This window comes from Leucoraja erinacea, chromosome 5, assembly GCF_028641065.1.
Source record: "Leucoraja erinacea ecotype New England chromosome 5, Leri_hhj_1, whole genome shotgun sequence".
Classification (NCBI taxonomy): domain Eukaryota; kingdom Metazoa; phylum Chordata; class Chondrichthyes; order Rajiformes; family Rajidae; genus Leucoraja; species Leucoraja erinaceus.
The window spans coordinates 95,740,713-95,760,223 of NC_073381.1; the positions used below are offsets into that span (position 1 = coordinate 95,740,713).

General features: G+C 46.0%; 1 protein-coding gene across 2 annotated transcripts in view; it reads right to left on the bottom strand.

Moving 5' to 3' along the window:
* mertka (c-mer proto-oncogene tyrosine kinase a) overlaps window positions 1–19,511 on the bottom strand; it is a 158,996-nt gene that overhangs the window by 88,981 nt on the left and 50,504 nt on the right. For both annotated transcript variants that reach the window (XM_055636313.1, XM_055636311.1), the window contains exon 4: window positions 17,522–17,698. In XM_055636313.1, the coding sequence (XP_055492288.1) occupies window positions 17,522–17,698 (177 nt within the window). The remainder of the gene's footprint in view (window positions 1–17,521; window positions 17,699–19,511) is intronic.

Consider the following 19,511-nt stretch of genomic DNA (forward strand, 5'->3'; position numbering starts at 1 on the left):
AGCATCCTCCTCACAGTTCACACTGCCACCCAGCTATGTGTCATCTGCAAATTTGCTAATGTTACTTTGAATCAAGAAACACTATGTTCTCAGGAAAAGATTGCATAGAACTTCCAAGAAACTACAGGAGTTATGCTGTAATCAGAACACGGACTGTAAGCCGGTTCATTTGCTCATTCACTGGTGTGAACGGGTGATCGAAGCTCGGCATGGAGTCAGTGGGCTGAAGGGCCCATTTCCATGGTATATCATTCAGAGTCACGCAGCACAGACACAGACCCAGCAACTCATTTAACTTGTTGAGAAATACCCACAAGGCATGAGAAGAAGCAGACTTTGGGTTAGGCTTCAATTTGGAAAACTAAAATTACCTCAGCATTTCAAAAAGAAACAGCTTTTCAGATCCTTCATCTCTTAAAATGTAATGGATATTGTCCATGGGTCCAACATGTAGCAATGTTACAAAATTTTGAGATTTAGAAAATCAAGTCTGCAATTTATCCCATCAGATAAAGCATAAAAAGAAGTTTAATTTGACACCTAATTCACTTTCATATCTCAAGTAATAAAAAAGTTATGGCCATTTTCACACTCGGAAATTAGCATCTTGTTCCCTATTGATTTTCTATGGACATAAAAAAGCTGTGATCGTGGACAGTCAAAAGCCCATAACCTTCTTAAAAATTAAGAGAACTGAATGAAATTTTCAGTTATCATAGATTGAACCATTCTGAAACAAATATAAAATAATCTTACTTGGATGACCTGAAATTAAAGCATATAATTAGTTAGTTACCCAATTGTAGCTAATTTCAAACTTCAATTACTAGATCTAAACATCTATCCATTTCTTAATAAATGATTAACATTTTTAAATAGCCTAAGTGTCCAAATAATATTCACAAATAATTCACAATAAAACATGATTTTGAAATCTCATTTACTTCAATTTATAGGCCAAATGGAAGGAATTTAGTGTTCAATTGCTGTAAATTAAAGTCCATTTAAATCAGCTTTCTAGTGGGATCCTGTGAATGCGCTGGTTTAGAACGTTCACATTGCGGTGGATTTGTGCCTCAAATGCCCAGAAAAATACTGCGGGATATAAAGAGCCCAAAATGAGCTACTCGCTATAGAAAACTTTATATACAGGGTTCTTAAGAAGCCCGTTTTAATGTAAAAATAAGGTATATACCTTTAATTGTTTGCTTTATAAAACCCTGGGGCTGCGAGAGGTCGCGGGTTTAGAGAGTGATTTTTAAACTACTATAACTATTATACAAGGCCATAAAAACTAATAATACCTTTTGCGACGGGGTCTTTCAGCGATTTCTCGTTAATGATTTACTAGGCTGAACATCTTCGATTGGAACAGCCTAGTAAAAATCGCGTTTTAAACCCGCCCCCTCTAAACAGCGCCAAAATCACATACACGGGGCTGGGGCAGATTCTCAACGACGATTCAGGTAGGTTTTGCAACATACCTACAACATGGCTATTGACCTCCCCATCACCGAAGAGATCGACACAAAGTGCTGGCTCAAAAGCTGATGTCATCAAAGAACCACAACATCCAGGCCATGATCTTATCTGGGCCTGAGAACCGTGACATCCTGGTTCAAGACCAGCTTCTTCCCAACAATCATCAAACTCTTGAACAACCTGACCTTAGTTTAGATACTGTGCGGAAACAGGCCATTTGACCCACCAAGTCCACGCTGATCCCCGCACACTGACACTATCCGACCCACACTAGGGACAAGTTACACTTGTACCAAGCCAATTAATCTACAAACCACTACGTCTTTGGAGTATGGGAAGAAACCAAATATCTTAGAGAAAGCCCACGTGTTCACGGGGAGAAGGTACCAACTCCGTGCAGACAGCACCCGTAGTCAGGAATGAATGCGGGCCTGTGGCGGTGTCGGGCAGCAACTCTACCAGCCCTATTATTTTTATGGAACAAGTGCACTGGAAGCAAAACTCACCCTTTTCTTGAAGGTCAGTCAGCATGGGAATAGCAATCAGCCCACCAACCTCCAGGCACCATAGACCATAGAACAGGGCAACACAGGAGCACAAAGTAACTCAGCGGGTCAGGCAGCATCTCTGGAGAGAGACACAAAGTGCTGGAGTAACTCAGCGGGTCAGGCAGCATCTCTGGAGAGAGACACAGATAGGCAATGTTTCGGGCTGTGCCCCTTCTGCAGACCAGCACCTCTCCACCACACCCCTGTCTTTAATGGCCAAAGCAATTCTGAATCCAAGTCCCCATGGATCTTAGATAGACACAAAAAGCTGGAGTAACTCAGCAGGACAGGCAGCATCTGTGGAGAGAAGGAATCGGTGACGTTTCGGGTCGAGGCCCTTCTACTCCATAGACCTGATGTGTCTTCATCTTTCAGCCAATAGAACTTCCTCCAATCTTAAGGGCCCCAACCCAAAACGTCACCTATCCATGTTCTCCAGAGATGCTGCCTGACCTGCTGAGTTACTCCACCACTTTGTGTCAGAACCTCCTCCAAAACATTAGCTTGGAAATTTCCACGTGTGATTGAGCTTTCTCATAGAAGCGTAGAAAATAGGTGCAGGTGGAGGCCATTCGGCCCTTTGATTCATTGTGATCATGGCTGATCATCCCCAATCAATAACCCGTGCCTGCCTTCTCCCCATATCCCTTGATTCCACTAGCCCCTAGAGCTCTATCTTAACCCTTTTCACTGGATGGATTTAAGAGAGAGTTCTAGAGCCCCTAGAGCTCTAGAACTCTCTCTTAAATCCATCCAGTGATTTGGCCTCCACTGCCCTCTGTGGCAGGGAATTCCACAAATTCACAACTCTCTGGGTGAAAAGGTTTTTTCTCACCTCAGTCTTAAATGGCCTCCCCTTTATTCTAAGGCTGTGGCCCCTGGTTCTGGATTCGCCCAACATTGGGAACATTATTCCTGCATCTAGCCTGTCCAGTCCTTTTATAATTTTAAATGTTTCGATAAGATCCCCCCCCTCATCCTTTCTCGTTAGAAATAGGACAACAGATGGATGTCTCTCAAAAACCACTCTGCATGGTGGTAAATTCAACCTGCTGCTTTACAACAAGTAAAAGACAGACAAAGATCTGGAGTAACTCAACAGGTCAGGCAGTATCTCTGGAGGACATGGATAGATGGCGTTTTGGGTTGGGACCCTTCTTCAGACGAGCACCGCTCCACCATACCCGTATGTTGAATGACCAAGCCAATTCTGAATACAATCTCTATGGATACAATGTGCCTTAAGGGCCTGTTCCACGGCGATTTGTTCGGCGACTGCCGGCGTCATATCAGGATCGCCAAAAGATTTTGAACATTTGAAAATCCAGCGGTGACAAAAAATTGTTGCGACACTTGAAAAAACACCGTCAAACGTCATCACGCCGCGTCACGCCGCGTGTTTTGCGGTGACCTGATACGTCAGTCAATGATGCCGGCAGTCGCCAGAAAAATCGCCAAGTGGGACAGGCCCTTCTATCTTTCATAAGCTCGTAAAACATAGGAGCAGAATTTGGCCATTCGGCCCAACAAGTCACAGAGAGTGGTGAAACTGTGGAATTCTCTGCCACAGAAGGTAGTTGAGGCCAGTTCATGGGCTATATTTAAGAGGGAGTTAGATGTGGCCCTTGTGGCTAAAGGGATCAGGGGGTATGGAGAGAAGGCAGGTACAGGATACTGAGTTGGATGATCAGCCATGATCATATTGAATGGTGGTGCAGGCTCGAAGGGCCGAATGGCCTCCTCCTGCACCTATTTTCTATGTTTCTATGTTTACTCTGCCATCCTATCTTTCCCTCTCAACCCCATTCTCCTGCCTTCTCCCCGTAACCGTCGATACCCTTACTCTTCAAGGATCCGTCAACCTCCGCCTTGAGAATATTCTGCAGATACACCACTTTTGGACAAAGGAACTTCCTCCAGAACTGCAGCCGGAAGATTTCCGTGTCATTCAGCTTTTCTCTTTAGAAATAGGAGAAGAGTTGAAAGAAAATGCCAAGGTCGATGTCTTTCACAAACGCTCTGCATGGTGACCAATTCAAACTGTTGGAAATTAGTTAGATGGCAAAATCCCACCGTCTCAGGATGAACTGCAAATGGATCCTCCCCACAACACCACTGATCACTGACCGAAGGTCAGAATAGAGACACAAGATGTGCCGTAGAAAGCATCTTGTCGGGATGCATCCCAGCACGGTTTGGGAACAGCTCCATCCGAGACGGCAAGAAATTGCAGCAAATTGTGGACGCAGCCCAGACCATCACACAAACCAAACTCCCTTCCATTGACTCCATCTACACTTCACACTGCCTCGGCAAGGCCAGCAGCATCATCAAGGAGCAGTCTCACTCTCTCTTCTTCCCTTTCCCATCAGTCAAGTGGTATTGAAATATGAAAACGCACACCTCCAGATTCAGGGACAGTTTCTCCCCAGTGGTTAAGTCAAGTCAAGTCAAGTTTATTTGTCACATAAACATACGAGATGTGCAGTGAAATGAAAGTGGCAATGCTCGCGGACTTTTGTGCAAAAGACAAACAACAAAACAACCAAACAAATTATAAACACAATCATAACACACATATTCTTTTATCAGCCAACTGAACCATCCTCTCATCAACTGACCTCCCATCCACTTCATTGGAGACCCTCAGACTACCTTTAATCGGACTTTACTGGACTTTATCTTGCACGAAACATCATTCCCTTTTACCCTGTATCTGTACACAGCTCGATTGTAATCGTGTATTGTCTTTCCGCTGACTGGTTAGCATGCAATAAAAATGCTTTTCACTGTACCTCGGTACACGTGACAATAGACTAAACCAAACACACAGTGCTGGAGTAACCAAGCGGGTCAGACAGCATCTCCGTGGTACATGGACAGGTGACGTTTCGGGTCAGGATCCTTCTTCAGACAAGCACCCCTCCACACCCCGCTGTCTTCAATGGCAGAGCAAGTTTTACAGTAGTTAGGATATGGTACAAGTCTACTTCTAGCGAAAAGCAAGATCGGAACAGGGATTTGTTGATACTGTGAAAGCTGCAGCGAGAGACAAAGGAAATGTTTCTCTTTTTACAGTGAATCCATTTTATAGGAACTAATCAGAAAGTGATTATGTGCTGCCCGCAGATTTAAAACAAGCAAGTTTCAGTTCACTTTCGCATTTGAGTGAAGAGTTCAAAATAACTCATGCCAAGTCCTTACAGGTTTTTCAATGATCATGTCAAAACTTCAAACTAGTTTATTTAAGTCTTGTCCTTTACAGATATTAATTTCCAAAACAATTTTGAAACTAAATGTGTTGTCGTATGGAAGAGTGAAATGTTTTAAAGGTGGTTTAAAAATTTCCAGCCATTACTCGACTCGATGGGCTGAAGGGCCTGTTTCCGTGCAGTATCTCTACAACTAAAAAAATAAAATAAAACATCTTTCAGTAAAACACAAAGTGCTGGTGGAACGCAGCGTGTCGGGCAGCACCTGGGGAGGGAATAGAGAGGCGAGGTTTGGGTGGGGTCCCTTCTTTAAAGACTCATGCCAGCAAAGAGGATTAGAAGAGCCAGGCAAGCTGGCACAGAGGCGCAGCAGTAGAGTTGCTGCCTCACAGCACCAGAGACCCGGGTTCAATCCTGACTACTGGTGCTGTCTGTACGGAGTTTGTACGCTCCCCTTGACCTGCGTGGGTTTTCTCCGGATGTTCCGGTTTCCTCCCACACTCCATAGACCAGCAGGTTTGTAGGTTAGTCGGCTTCTGTAAATTGCCCCTAGTTTGTAGGATAGTGCTAGTGTTCTAGTTGATCGCTGGTCGACGTGGACTCAGTGGGTCTAAGGGTCTGTTTACAGACTGTATCTCTAAACTAAACTAAAGTTGTGAGACAGGATTGAGTAGTCGGCCCATCAAATTTACTCCGCGATTCAATCACATGAGGAAAGAGATTCTTGCCATAGAGGGAGTACAGAGAAGGTTCACCAGACTGATTCCTGGGATGTCAGGACTTTCATATGAAGAAAGACTGGATAGACTTGGCTTGTACTCGCTAGAATTTAGAAGATTGAGGGGTGATCTTATAGAAACTTACAAAATTCTTAAGGGGTTGGACAGGCTAGATGCAGGAAGATTGTTCCTGATGTTAGGGAAGTCCAGAACAAGAGGTCGCAGTTTAAGGATAAGGGGGAAATCTTTTAGGACCGAGATAAGAAAAACATTTTTCACATAGAGAGTGGTGAATCTGTGGAATTCTCTGCCACAGAAGGTAGTTGAGGCCAGTTCATTGGCTATATTTAAGAGGGAGTTAGATGTGGATCTTGTGGCTAAAGGGGTCAGGGGTATGGAGAGAAGGCAGGTTCAGGATACTGAGTTGGATGATCAGCCATGATCATATTGAATGGCGGTGCAGGCTCGAAGGGCCGAATGGCCAATTCCTGTAACTATTTTCTATGTTTCTATGTTTCTATATCTGATCTAACTTTCCCTCTCACCTCATTCTCCTGCCTTCTTCCTGTAACCCCTGACACCCCCTAATCAACAATCTAGCCATTTCCGCCTTAAACATACCCAATGACTTGGCCTCCACAGCTGTCTGCGGCAATGAATTCCACTGTTCCACCTCCCTCTGGCTAAATGCATTTCTCCTCATCTCATACTAAATATCTCCTCCTGAGGTCCCCACTCATTCTACTAAACTCCAGCGAGTACAGCCCCAGTCCCGTCAAACGCTCATCATATGTTAACCCACTCATTCCTGGGATCATTCATGTAAACCTTCTCTGGACCCTCTCCAGAGCCAGCACATCCTTCCTCAGATATGGGGCCTAAAACTGCTCACAATATTCCAAATGCGGCCTGACCAGCATCTTATAAAGCCTCAACATTACATCCCTGTTTTTATATACTACTTCTCTCGAAATAAATGGCAGCATTGCTTTCCTTACTACCGATTCAATAGACAATAGACAATAGACAATAGACAACAGGTGCAGGAGTAGGCCATTCGGCCCTTCGAGCCAGCACCGCCATTTAATGTGATCGTGGCTGATCATCCCCAATCAGTACCCCGTTCCTGCCTTCTCCCCATATCCCCTCACCGCTATTTTTAAGAGCCCTATCCAGCTCTCTCTTGAAAGCATCCAGGGAACCTGCCTCCACCGCCCTCTGAGGCAGAGAATTCCACAGACTCACCACTCTCTGTGAGTGGTCATCATTTCCGTTCTAAATGGCTTACTCCTTATTCTTAAACTGTAGCCCCTGGTTCTGTACTCCCCCAACATCGGGAACATGTTTCCTGCCTCTAGCGTGCCCAAACCCTTAACAATCTTATATGTTTCAATGAGATACCCTCTCATCCTTCTAAACTCCATAGTGTACAAGCCCAGCTGCTCCATTATCTCAGCATATGACAGTCCCGCCATCCCGGGAATTAACCTTGTAAACCTACGCTGCACTCCCTCAATAGCAAGAATGTCCTTCCTCAAATTAGGGGACCAAAACTGCACACAGTACTCCAGGTGTGGTCTCACTAGGGCTCTGTACAACTGCAGAAGGACCTCTTTGCTCCTATATTCGATTTATCTTGTTATAAAGGCCAACATGCCATTCGCTTTCTTCACTGCCTGCTGTACCTGCAAGCTTACTTTCATAGACTGATGTACAAGGCCCACCAGATCCCGTTGTACTTCCCCTTTTCCCAACTTGACGCCATTTAGATAGTAATCTGTCTTCCTGTTTTTGCTACCAAAGTGGACAACCTCACATTTATCCACATTAAACTTCATCTGCCATGCATCTGCCCACTCCCCCAACCTCCCAGCTTTGTGTCATCTGCAAATGTGCTAATGTTACTTTGAATCCCTTTATCCAAATCATTGATGTATATTTTAAATAGCTGCGGTCCCAGTACTGAGTATAGAAGCTGGGATGTAATGTTAAAATTGTACAAGGCATTGCTGAGACCAAATCTGGAGTATGATGTACAATTTTGGTCGCCCAATTATAGGAAGGGTGTCAACAAAATGGAGAGAGTACAGAGGAGATTTACTAGAATGTTGCCTGGGTTTCAACAACTAAGTTACAGAGAAAGGTTGAATAAGTTAGGTCTTTATTCTCTGGAGCGCAGAAGGTTAAGGGGGGACTTGATAGAGGTCTTTAAAATGATGAGAGGGATAGACAGAGTTGATGTGGACAAGCTTTTCCCTTTGAGAATAGGGAAGATTCAAACAAGAGGACATGACTTCACAATTAAGGGACAGATGTTTAGGGGTAACATGAGGGAGAACTTCTTTACTCAGAGAGTGGTAGCGGTGTAGAATGAGCTTCCAGTGGAAGTGGTGGAGGCAGGTTTGTTGGTATCATTTAAAAATAAATTGGATAGGCATATGGATGAGAAGGGAATGGAGGGTTATGGTATGAGTGCAGGCAGGTGGGACTAAAGGAAAAAAGTTGTGTCGGCATGGACTTGTAGGGCCGAGATGGCCTGTTTCCGTGCTGTAATTGTTATATGGTTATATGGTTTCCCCACTAGTCACTGCCTGCCATTTTGAAAGGGACCCATTAATCCCTACTCTTTGTTTCCTGTCTGCCAACCACTTCTCTATCCATGTCAGCACTCTACGCCCAATACCATGTGCCCTAATTTTGCCCACTATTCTCCTATGTGGGACCTTATCAAATGCAAATGAACCTTTTGGGAATCCTGCACCAGCATTCCCAAGTCCCTTTACACCTCTTGCATGGATGAAGTCAGCCTAGAACAAGTACATTTTTTCACACTTGAAGCTTGGATTTTTCGTGCACGACATACGTACAACTCTCACTTGGGAACGGATGGGGTCCAAACGGTACCTCATTGGCGTGTGTTTACATGGCGATATTTACATGCCATGAGGTGGGCCCTGTGCGGGTGTGAATAGACTTTCATTGTCATCACAGTCTCTGCCAGTAATCGGCAGTCCACTGCCTACACTTACAATGTTGAAATATGACCTTTGTAATGGTGGCGTGTGCAATAGGACGACTGGTTTAAACACAAAGGCACCAATGTTGTAAGTGTGGGGCCACACAGGGACTGGATAGAAAGGAACAAATCAGATCAAATGTCAGAGATTTCAGTGGGTTGAGTGATTTACGCTTAGTATAGACATTTTATCAAACTCATGTGTACGAAGGAACTGCAGGTGCTGGTTTAAATCGAAGATAGACACAAAAAGCTGGAGTAACTCAGCGGGACAGGCAGCATCTGTGGAGAAAAGGAATAGGTGACGTTTCGGGTCTGAAGAAGGGTCTCGACCTGAAAGGTCACCATTTACTTTTCACCACAGATGCTGTCTGTCTCGCTGAGTTACTCCCGCTTCTAATGTCTATCTTTTATTTAACCCATGTTGCTTTGTAAGCAGCGAAAAAATAGCTGAAGATGGGTCCCGACCCAAGACGTCTGTCTGAAGAAGGGTCCTGATCTGAAAATTCACCCACCCATGTTCTCCAGAGATGCTGTCTAATCTGCTGAGATACTCCAGAATCAAGAATTACATTGTAATTATTGATTCTACAAATGGTTTGCCGACTCTAGGTAAATACTGATGGGAGAAGAGGCTTGGGCAGGAGTTGGGAACAAGGGGATTGTCTAAACACTGAGCAGAGAGCACCCAACTGATAACGCACTTCACCCATGTCTTCAACACTGGAGACAAGACTGACCTGAAACATCACCCATTCCTTCTCTCCACAGATGCCGCCTGTCCCGCTGAGTTACTCCAGCATTTTGTGCCTATCTCTGGTGTAAAACTGCATCTGCAGTTCCTTCCTGCACCCTTCAACACCGGAGCATGTGGGATGTCCATGTGGACAGTGGTAGCTGTGTGGAATGAGCTTCCAGTGAAGGTGGTGGAGGCAGGTTCGATTTTATCATTTAAAAATAAATTGGATAGTTATATGGACGGGAAGGGAATGGAAGGTTATGGTCTGAGCGCAGGTATATGGGACTAGGGGAGAATATGTGTTCGGCACGGACTAGAAGGGTCGAGATGGCCAGTTTCCGTGCTGTAAATTGTTATATGGTTACATATTACCACACCCACCAGCTTCATCCCAACAATGTCAGGCTCTTGAACACTACACAACATTAACCTCAACTATGAACCTCTATGTAGAAACAAGGAACGGCAGATGCTGGTTTACAAAAAAGAAAAAAGACAAGAGTGCTGGAGTAAATCAGCTGGTCACGTGACAATGTTGAAGAACATGGATAGGGGACATTCCTAATGCGGACCCTTCTTGGGGCTGACCCATCTTTGCCTGACCCACTGAGTTATGCCAGCACTTTTGGCATCATCTCTGGACCGTCTTGGTTTGCATTAAGGCCTTCAGCTTTTTTTGCACCAATATTAAAGTTATGAATTGATATATTTATTTTTAATTTGTTCTATATTATCTGCGTGCATAGTGTTTACAGGCCTGTCACACTGCTGTGCACAAGTATTTCATTAGTGGTACATATGACAATTAAAATACTCTTGACATCAATAAAAGGACAGTGATTTGAGAAAAGGCCAGAACAGCATTCAGTGAGAAAACAGACGTGCTGAATTGAAAGAAGAGCAATCCAGCCAAGTGAACTTCTAGTAGCCAAGTAGCACTGTGCTTTAGAAATTCACACGGTGGTTTAGACTGCACATTTACAGAGAGTTGTGGATACAGCGCAGACCATCACACAAACCAACCTCCCTTCCATCACTCCATTTTTTAGTTTAGTTTAGAGATACAGCGCAGAAACAGGCCCTTCGGCCCACCGGGTCCGCACCGACCAGCGATCCCCGCACACTAACACTATCCTACACACACTAGGGACAATTTTTACATTTACCAAGCCAATTAACCTACAAACCTGTACGTCTTTGGAGTGTGGGAAGAAACCGAAGATCTCGGAGAAAACCCACGCAGGTCACGGGGAGAACGAACAAACTCCGTACAGACAGCGGCCGTAATCGGGATCGAACCCGGGTCTCTGGCGCTGCATTCGTTGTAAGGCAGGAACTCTACCGCTGCGCCACCGTGATCTACACCTCAAGGCCAGCAACATAATCAAGGACCAGTCTCACCCCGGTCACTCCCTCTTCTCCCCTCTCCCAGCAGGCAAGAGGTACAGAAGTGTGCAAACGCACACCTCCAGATTCAGGGACAGTTTTTTCCCAGCTGTTATCAAGCAACTGAATCATCCTACCACCGACTCTAGAGCAGCCTAGACCTCAGAGTTTCTTTAATCGGACTTTATCTTGCACTAAATGTTATTCCTTTTATCCTGTATCTGTACACTATGGACGGCTTGATTGTAATACCGTATTGTCTTTCCGCTGACTGGATACCACGGAACAAAAACACTTTTCGCTGTACCTCGATTAGGGTTTGTCCGTTACGGGACCGCCCTTGTCCCGTATTTGACCGCTACTACTCGGGTCGAGGGCACTGTCGGGTCGGAGCGCCGCATCCGGCCCCGCCTCACCCGTCCCGACGTAGTGCAGCCCATGGAGTGCAGCAGCAGCACCTCGCCAGTGGCCCCGTCAGTCGGCAGCCCGGCCAGCTGTCCGATCTTCGGACCTTCGCTTAGCGCTGACACCTGATCCAGAGCCATCTCGAGGCTTTCTCCGCTACCTCTGTGGGGTTCTTGATGGCCCTTCTCCTCTCCATTCCGTTGATGCCCAGGCTTTGCGGAGCGATTGCCCTGCAAAACCTCTGCGGCCAACCTCGATGACCTTGTCTTCCAGCCCTGCTTACGGCAGTCTGTGACCAGCTCTTTGTCGACGTCCTCTTTGAACTGATGCCAGACTGCCATCTTGCGGGCCTGTGGCCACTTGACGTGCCGGTTTGGAGCTGAATTGCCTTCTGGAAATTGGAATCTGTCCCTAGTGTGTGTGTGTGGGATAGTGCTCGTGCACGAGGTGATCGCTGGTCCGTGCCAATCGGAGGGCCAAAGGGCCTGTTTCTGTGCCGTAACGCTAAAGAAACGTCTAAACTCTTGTCAATACAAGTCCAACGTGTCAGCTCACAATCCGTCTATATACAGCTGTCAATATAAGGGTTTCAAAGGTTTTTAGTGTCATGTGTACCAATTAAGGTTGTTACCATACAGACATACTAAAAAAAGCAACAAGACACACAACAACATAAAAGTTAACATAAACATCCACCACAGTGGATTCCCCACATTCCTCACTGTGATGGAAGGCAATAAAGTCTAAACCTCTTCCCCTTCATGTAGTGTCTATATATGGGTGTCGGGGGTTATGGGGAGAAGGCAGGAGAATGGGGTGAGGAGGAAAAGATAGATCAGCCATGAATAAATGGAGGAGCAGGCTTGATGGGCCGAATGGCCTAATTCTGCTCCTACCACATATGACTTTAATGCTTCCAGTCTCTCGTCGTGCAGCAGCCCAACAATCTTAGAAAATCACTCCAAGGGAACTGAAGGCTCATCAGTGTGTAGAAGGGTCTCGACCCATTCCTTCTCTCCAGAGATGCTGCCTGTCCTGCTAAGTTACTCCAGCATGTTGTGCCTATCTTCGATTTAAACCAGCATCTGCAGTTCATCCATGCTCATCTTTCTTACCGCACCCTAAGCAGATGGTCTTTCCACCAGCTGTACCCCATTGTGGACATTGGACTTTGTCTCTGGAACTGATCCACTACAATGCCGAGAACTACATTTTGCATTCTGCATCTTGCATTCTGAATCTGTTGTATCTATGGATGGTATATCTGATCTGCCTTGATAACATTTCATTGTACCTCAGTGTACCTGACGACAATAAACCAGAACCTAATGCAATAAAATTGAACTGCAGATGCTGGTTTATACCAAAGATGGGCATGTAATGGCGGAGTAACTCAGCGGGTCAGACAGCATCTCTGGAGGAAATGGATCGGTGATGTTCATCCTGCCTGAAAGTTTAGTTTAGTTTATTGTCACGTGTACCAAGGTACAGTGAGAGGCTTTTGTTGCGTGCTAACCAGTCAGCGGAAAGACAATACATGATTACAATCAAGTCGTCCACAGTGCACAGATACATGAACCAGGGATTGAAGTTTAGTACAAGATAAAGGCCAGTAAAGTCAGACTAAAAATGGTTCAAGGAGATAGATGGTAGCTCAGGACCACTCTTTAGTTGGTGATAGGGTGGTTCAGTTTACTTTTAGTTTAGTTTAGAGATACAGCGCGGAAACAGGCCCTTCGGACTGAGTCCGCACCCACCAGCGATCCCCGCACATTCACACTATCCTACACACACTAGGGACAATTTACATTTACACCAAGCCAATTAACCTACAAACCTGTACGTTTTTGGAGTGTGGGAGGAAAGTGAAGATCTCGGAGAAAACCCACGCAGGTCACGGGGAGAACGTGCAAACTCTGTACAGTCAGCGCCCGTAGTCAGGACAAACCCGGGTCTCTGGCGCTGTGAGGCAGCAACTCTACTGCAGCGCCACCGTGCCCAGTTGCCAGATAACAGGGTGGTGGGTGCATGGAACAAGCTGCCAGAGGAGGTAGTTGAGGCTGGGACTATCCCATCGTTTAAGAAACAATTAGACAGGTACATGGATAGGACTGGTTTGGAGGGATATGGACCAAGTGCTGGATGGTGGGACTAGTGTAGCTGGGACATTGTTGGCCGGTGTGGGCAAGTTGGGCCAAAGGGCCTGTTTCCATGCTGTATCACTCTATGTGACTGTAAAATCCATCAGACTACATTGTCCAAAGCAGCAGCCCTTCCCAAATCAGTGCCCATTCAAAATCTCTGCACACCCACAGGTCTTCTGCAGTTGTATAGGGATCTGGTGAGACCACATCTGGAGTACTGTGTACAGTTTTGGTCTCCTAATTTGAGGAAGGACATCCTTGTGATTGAGGCAGTGCAGCGTAGGTTCACGAGATTGATCCCTGGGATGGCAGGACTGTCATATGAGGAAAGATTGACTAGGCTTGTATTCACTGTTTAGAAGGATGAGGGGATATCTTATAGAAACATATAAGATTTTAAAAAAAGACTGGACAAGCTAGATGCAGGAAAAATGTTTCGAATGTTGGGCAAGTCCAGAAACAGGGGCCACACTTAGAATAAAGGGGAGGTCATTTAAGACTGAGATGAGAAAAAACGTTTTCACCCAGAGAGTTGTGAATTTATGGAATTCCCTGCCACAAAGGGCAGTGGAGGCCAAGTCACTGGATGGATTTAAGAGAGAGTTAGATAGAGCTCTAGGGGCTAGTGGAATCAAGGGATATGGGGAGAAGGCAGGCACGGGTTATTGATAGGGAACGATCAGCCGTGATCACAAGGGCTGAATGGACTCCCCCTGCACCTATTTTCTATGTTTCTATGTAACTGGATGTGAATCCAGGACAGATTGCCCTTCTATTCTGAGAATGAGGAAGTGAGATAGGGTGGTGGTGCTGGGGGGGGGGGGGGGGGGGGGGGGGGGGGGGGGGGGGGGGGGGGGGGGGGGGGGGGGGGGAGGGTTGGGAGGAAGATAAGTTTTTGTTTGCTAATGGACACTGGTAAACCTAACAAACAAAAAGCTGCACTGTCTGAGAAACTGAAAATTAGGAAGTGGTCTTCCTTCAAATGGCAGTCTCTGTTTATAGACAATAGACAATAGGTGCAGGAGTAGGTCATTCGGCCCTTCGAACCAGCACCACCATTCAATGTGATCATGGCTGATCATCCCCAATCAGTACCCCGTTCCTACCTTCTCCTCATATTCCCTGACTCCACTATCTTTAAGAGCCCGATCTAGCTCTCTTGAAAGCATCCAGAGAACCTGCCTCCACCGCCCTCTGAGGCAGAGAATTCCACAGACTCACCACTCTCTGTGAGAAAAAGTGTTTCCTCGTCTCCGTTCTAAATGGTTCATAAGCTTACTCCTTATTCTTAAACTGTGGCCCCTGGTTCTGGGCCTCCCCCAATGTTGGGAACATGTTTTCTGTCTCTAGTGTGTCAAAACCCTTAATAATCTTATATGTTTCAATAAGATCCCCCCATTTTTCTAAATTCCAGAGTGTACAAGCCCAGCCGCTCCATTCTCTCAGCATATGACAGTCCCGCCATCCCGGGAATTAACCTTGTAAACCTACGCTGCACTCCCTCAACAGCAGTGGCAAAAGTTTGTAGTTTAGAGATACAGCGTGGAAACAGGCCCTTCAGCCCACCGGATCAATGCCGACAAACGATCATCCCATACACCAGTACTATCCTACACACTGGAGACAGTTTACAATTTACAGAAGCCAATTAACCTACAAACCTGCACGTCTTTGGAGTGTGGGTGAAAACAGGGAGAAAAGCCATGCAGTCAAAGGGAGAACGTACAAACACCAAACAGACAGCAACCTTGGTCAGGATCGAACCTGGGTCTCTGGTGCTGTGAGGCACACCGTGGACACGAAGGTCCCCATCTTCCTCAATACTCCATTCATTGTGTATATTCTGGCCCTATTAGTCCACCCAAAATGCATCATCTCACATTGTTCAGGATGGTTGTGCCCAGCTTACCAACACAGAATGTCACGGATCGACATAGGCCAGTCCATCACACAGACCAGTCTCCCCACCTACACCTCACACTGACACAGGGCAGCCATCATAACCAGACTTGTCCCACCCCGGTCATTCCTTCTTCTCCCAGCATGCGAAAGGAAAGCACCACCAGGCTCAGAAACATCTTTGTCCCCAAGTGGTCACGGGGAGAACGTGCAAACTCCGTGCAGACAGCGCCCGTAGTCAGGATGGAACCCGGGTCTCTAGCGCTGTGAGGCAGCAACTCTACCGCTGCGCCACCGTGCTGTCCATCGCTTGTACACATGATGGAGCATTTGAATTCACGGAGTGCGCACACTAGATTCTATGTTATTTCCACTCTTGCATCCACTCCCTACACACTAGGGGCAATGTTAAAGAGGCCAGTTAACATACAAACCCGGACGCATGGTAAACGCACATAGTCCTTTACCCAGAGTAGGGCAATCGACAACCACAGGGCATGGGTTTGACGTGAAGGGGGGAGGATTTAATAGAAACCCGATGGTCAACCCTTTCAAAGATGGTGGGTATATGGAACAAGCTGCCAGACAAGGTCGCTGAGGCAGGGACTATGATATACTTGATGTGACTGTAAGATCCATCAGACTACATTGCAGCAGCCCTTCCCAAATCAAAAATGTTGTGAATATATCAAAGCTATTTAAGATAAAATTAGAACCTAATACTGAAATGATTATATTTGGAGTATAACATTTAAATTATATTAGGACAGATACATGGATAGGGAAGGTTTACATGGATAGGGAAGGGATGGATACATGGATAGGGAAGGGATATAGGCCAAATGCAGGCAAATGGAACAAGTATATGGGGCATTTTGGATAGCATGGACTAGTAGGGCAGAAGGGACTGTTTCCATGCTGTATGGCTCTATTTGGGAGAGCGCAGGAATGGTGGGAATGGATTTGCCAGCTGCACCAGGCATCTTCTGCTGGCTTGGAATGGGACACTTCCACGTGCCTTCTCTCCCCTTCTTATAAAACTTAATCTGCAAATCGAATCGGCAGTAAAGAAAGCAAATGCAATGCTAGCATTTAGTTCGAGAGGGCTTGTATACAAAAACAGGGATGTAATGCTGAGGCTCTATAAAGGGCCTGTACCACGTGCCGTTTTCTTCAGCAACTGCCAGCATCATTGACGGACGTATCAGGGTCGGCGAAAGATTTTGAACATTTCAAAATCCAGCGGCATTAAAAAAAATGTTGCGACACTTGGGAAAACACCGAGAGTCAATACATCGTCACGCCACGACTTTTTCGGTGACCTGACACGTCAGTCAATGATGCCGGCAATCGCCGAAACAAAAAAGGCCAAGTCGGACAGGCCCTACAGGCGCTGGTCAGGCCGCATTGGGAATATTGTGAGCAATTTTGGGTCCCATATCTGAGGAAGGATGTGCTGGCTCTGGAGAGGGTCCAGAGGAGGTTTACAAGAATGATCCCAGGAATGAGTGGGTTAACATATGATGAGCGTTTAGCGGCACTGGGCCTGTACTCGCTGGAGTTTAGAAGAATGAGCGGGGACCTCATTGAAACTCATTGAAACGTACAGAATTGTGAAAGGTTTGGATAGAGTGAATGTGGAGAGGTTCCACTAGTGGGAGAGTCCAGGACTAGAGGAGAGCCTCAGAATTAAAGGACGTTCCTTTAGAATGGAGACAAGGAGCAATTTCTTTAGTCAGAGGGTGGTGAATCTGTGGAAACTGCAGAATGCTGTGCAGGCCGTCAGTGGATATATTTAAGGCAGAGATCAATAGATTTTTGATTAGGACGGGTGTCAGAAGTTATGGGGAGAAGGCAGGAGAATGGGGTTAGGAGGGAGAGATGGATCAGCCATGATTGAATGGTAGAGTAGACTTGATGGGCGGAATGGCCTAATTCTGCTCCTATCACATGAATGTATCAGCAACTTACCTGCTACTTTGAGAACAGAAGGAGAGGCATCGTCAGCCTTGGTACTGATCAGGACACCATCCTGCAACCAGTATATGTGCACAGGGTATGGAGGTCCCACTGCTTCACAGGTGAGATTAAAGCTGCCATTTCTCGAAACGTTCTTTGATTCAGGCTCTCGGATAAAGCTTGGCAAACCTGCAAACAGAACAGAACCATTCGGTTAGATAGCAAAAGCATAAAACACATACTCGGCACCATCCAGTCAAAGGTCTCAGCCATCGAGGACGGCACGGTGGCGCAGCGTTAGAGACCTGGGTTCCATCCTGACTGTGGTCAACCAATATACACTAGTTCTCTTCCACACACCAGGGACAATTTACAGAGCTCAATTAACCTACAAGCCTGCTCGTCTTTGGAGAGTGGGATGAAACCGGAGCACCCGGAGAAAACGCACGCGAGCACAGGGAGAACGTACAAACTCCGTATAGGCAGCAAATGGGAGGAGGCATTTACTATTGACTGTTGCCGCACTGCCCACTCTACCACCACACTCCAAGGGGACTTTTATCGGCACTGAAGTGTTTTGGGATCTACTGAAATGCCCTCGTCCAGGAAGTAGTCTAAATATACCCATGTTGCAGGACTTAATAGCCACTAGCCAAGGAAATTCATCAACACTAGGCAGCACGGCTAGTTAATGACAGTTAAAGTATAGGAAGAATCTGGCTTTGTAATAAAGCCCAGCTGAGTTCTTCCAGCCTTCTCCCCAGAACCCTAGACTGTACTAATAAAATAGATCGGGATTGAGAGTGCATACCTGACTAAGGATCGGTAAACTGACCCTTGAGTCATAAGACAATACATGATTACAATCGAGCCGTCCACAGTGTACAGATACATGATAACAGAATAACGTTCAGTGCAAGACAAAGCCAGCAAAGTCCGATTAAAGATAGTCCGAAGGTGACCAAAGAGATAGATGGGAAGTCAGGACTGCTCTCTAGTTGTGGTAGGATGGTTCAGTTGCCTGATAACAGCTGGGAAGAAACTGTCCCTGAATCTGGAGGGGTGTGCGTTCAACCCCATTCTCCTGGTTTCTCCCCTTAACCCCTGGCACGTGTACTAATCAAATCGGTCTGGATTGGAAGTGCAAACCTGACCATGGATCAGTAAACTAGCCCTGGAGACATGTTGCAAGCTGCCACGATGGTACTCTGCTGGTAGTTGAGCCAGGCGGGGGGGAGGTTTCACACTAGTGTGGAGAAAGTAGAGACTCTGCAACACTTGGACAGGTTGGGAGAGTGGGCAGAGAAGTGGCAGATGGAATCTAGTGTAGCCAAGTGTGGTCATGCATGTCGGTAGTAAGAATAAAGGCATAGACTATTTTCTACATAGGGAGAGAATCCAGAAATCAGAGGTGCAAAGAGGCTTGGGGAGTGCTGGTGCAGGATTCCCAACAAGTTAATCTGCAAGTGGAATCAGTAGGAGAGAAAGCAACGCAATGCTAGCATTTATATCACCCTGCACTGAACGCTACCCAAACATTTCCTTGCATGTATTCTCTTGACATGGATGAGATTAGTGTGTTTGTACTAATTCTCTGAAGGTCAGCACACCAATGGTGGAGGAACATAGACTTGACCAGTGAGATCACAGGAACATGATGAATATTAATAATACAGCTGATTTTTAGTTTAGTTTACTGGTGCCCTACCTTAATTCCCCATTTACTGGTGCCCTACCGTAATTCCCTATTTTAGTTTATTGTCATGTGTAGTGTACAGTGAAAATCTTTATGTTGCATTCTAACCAGTCAGTAAAGACAATACATGATTACAATTGAGCCAGTAAATGGGGAATTAAGGTAGAGCACTGGTAAATGGGGAATTGCGGTAGGACACCAGTAAATGGGGAATTACGGTAGGGCACCAGTAAATGGGGAATTACGGTAGGGCACCAGTAAATGGGGAATTACGGTAGGGCACCAGTAAATGGGGAATTACGGTAG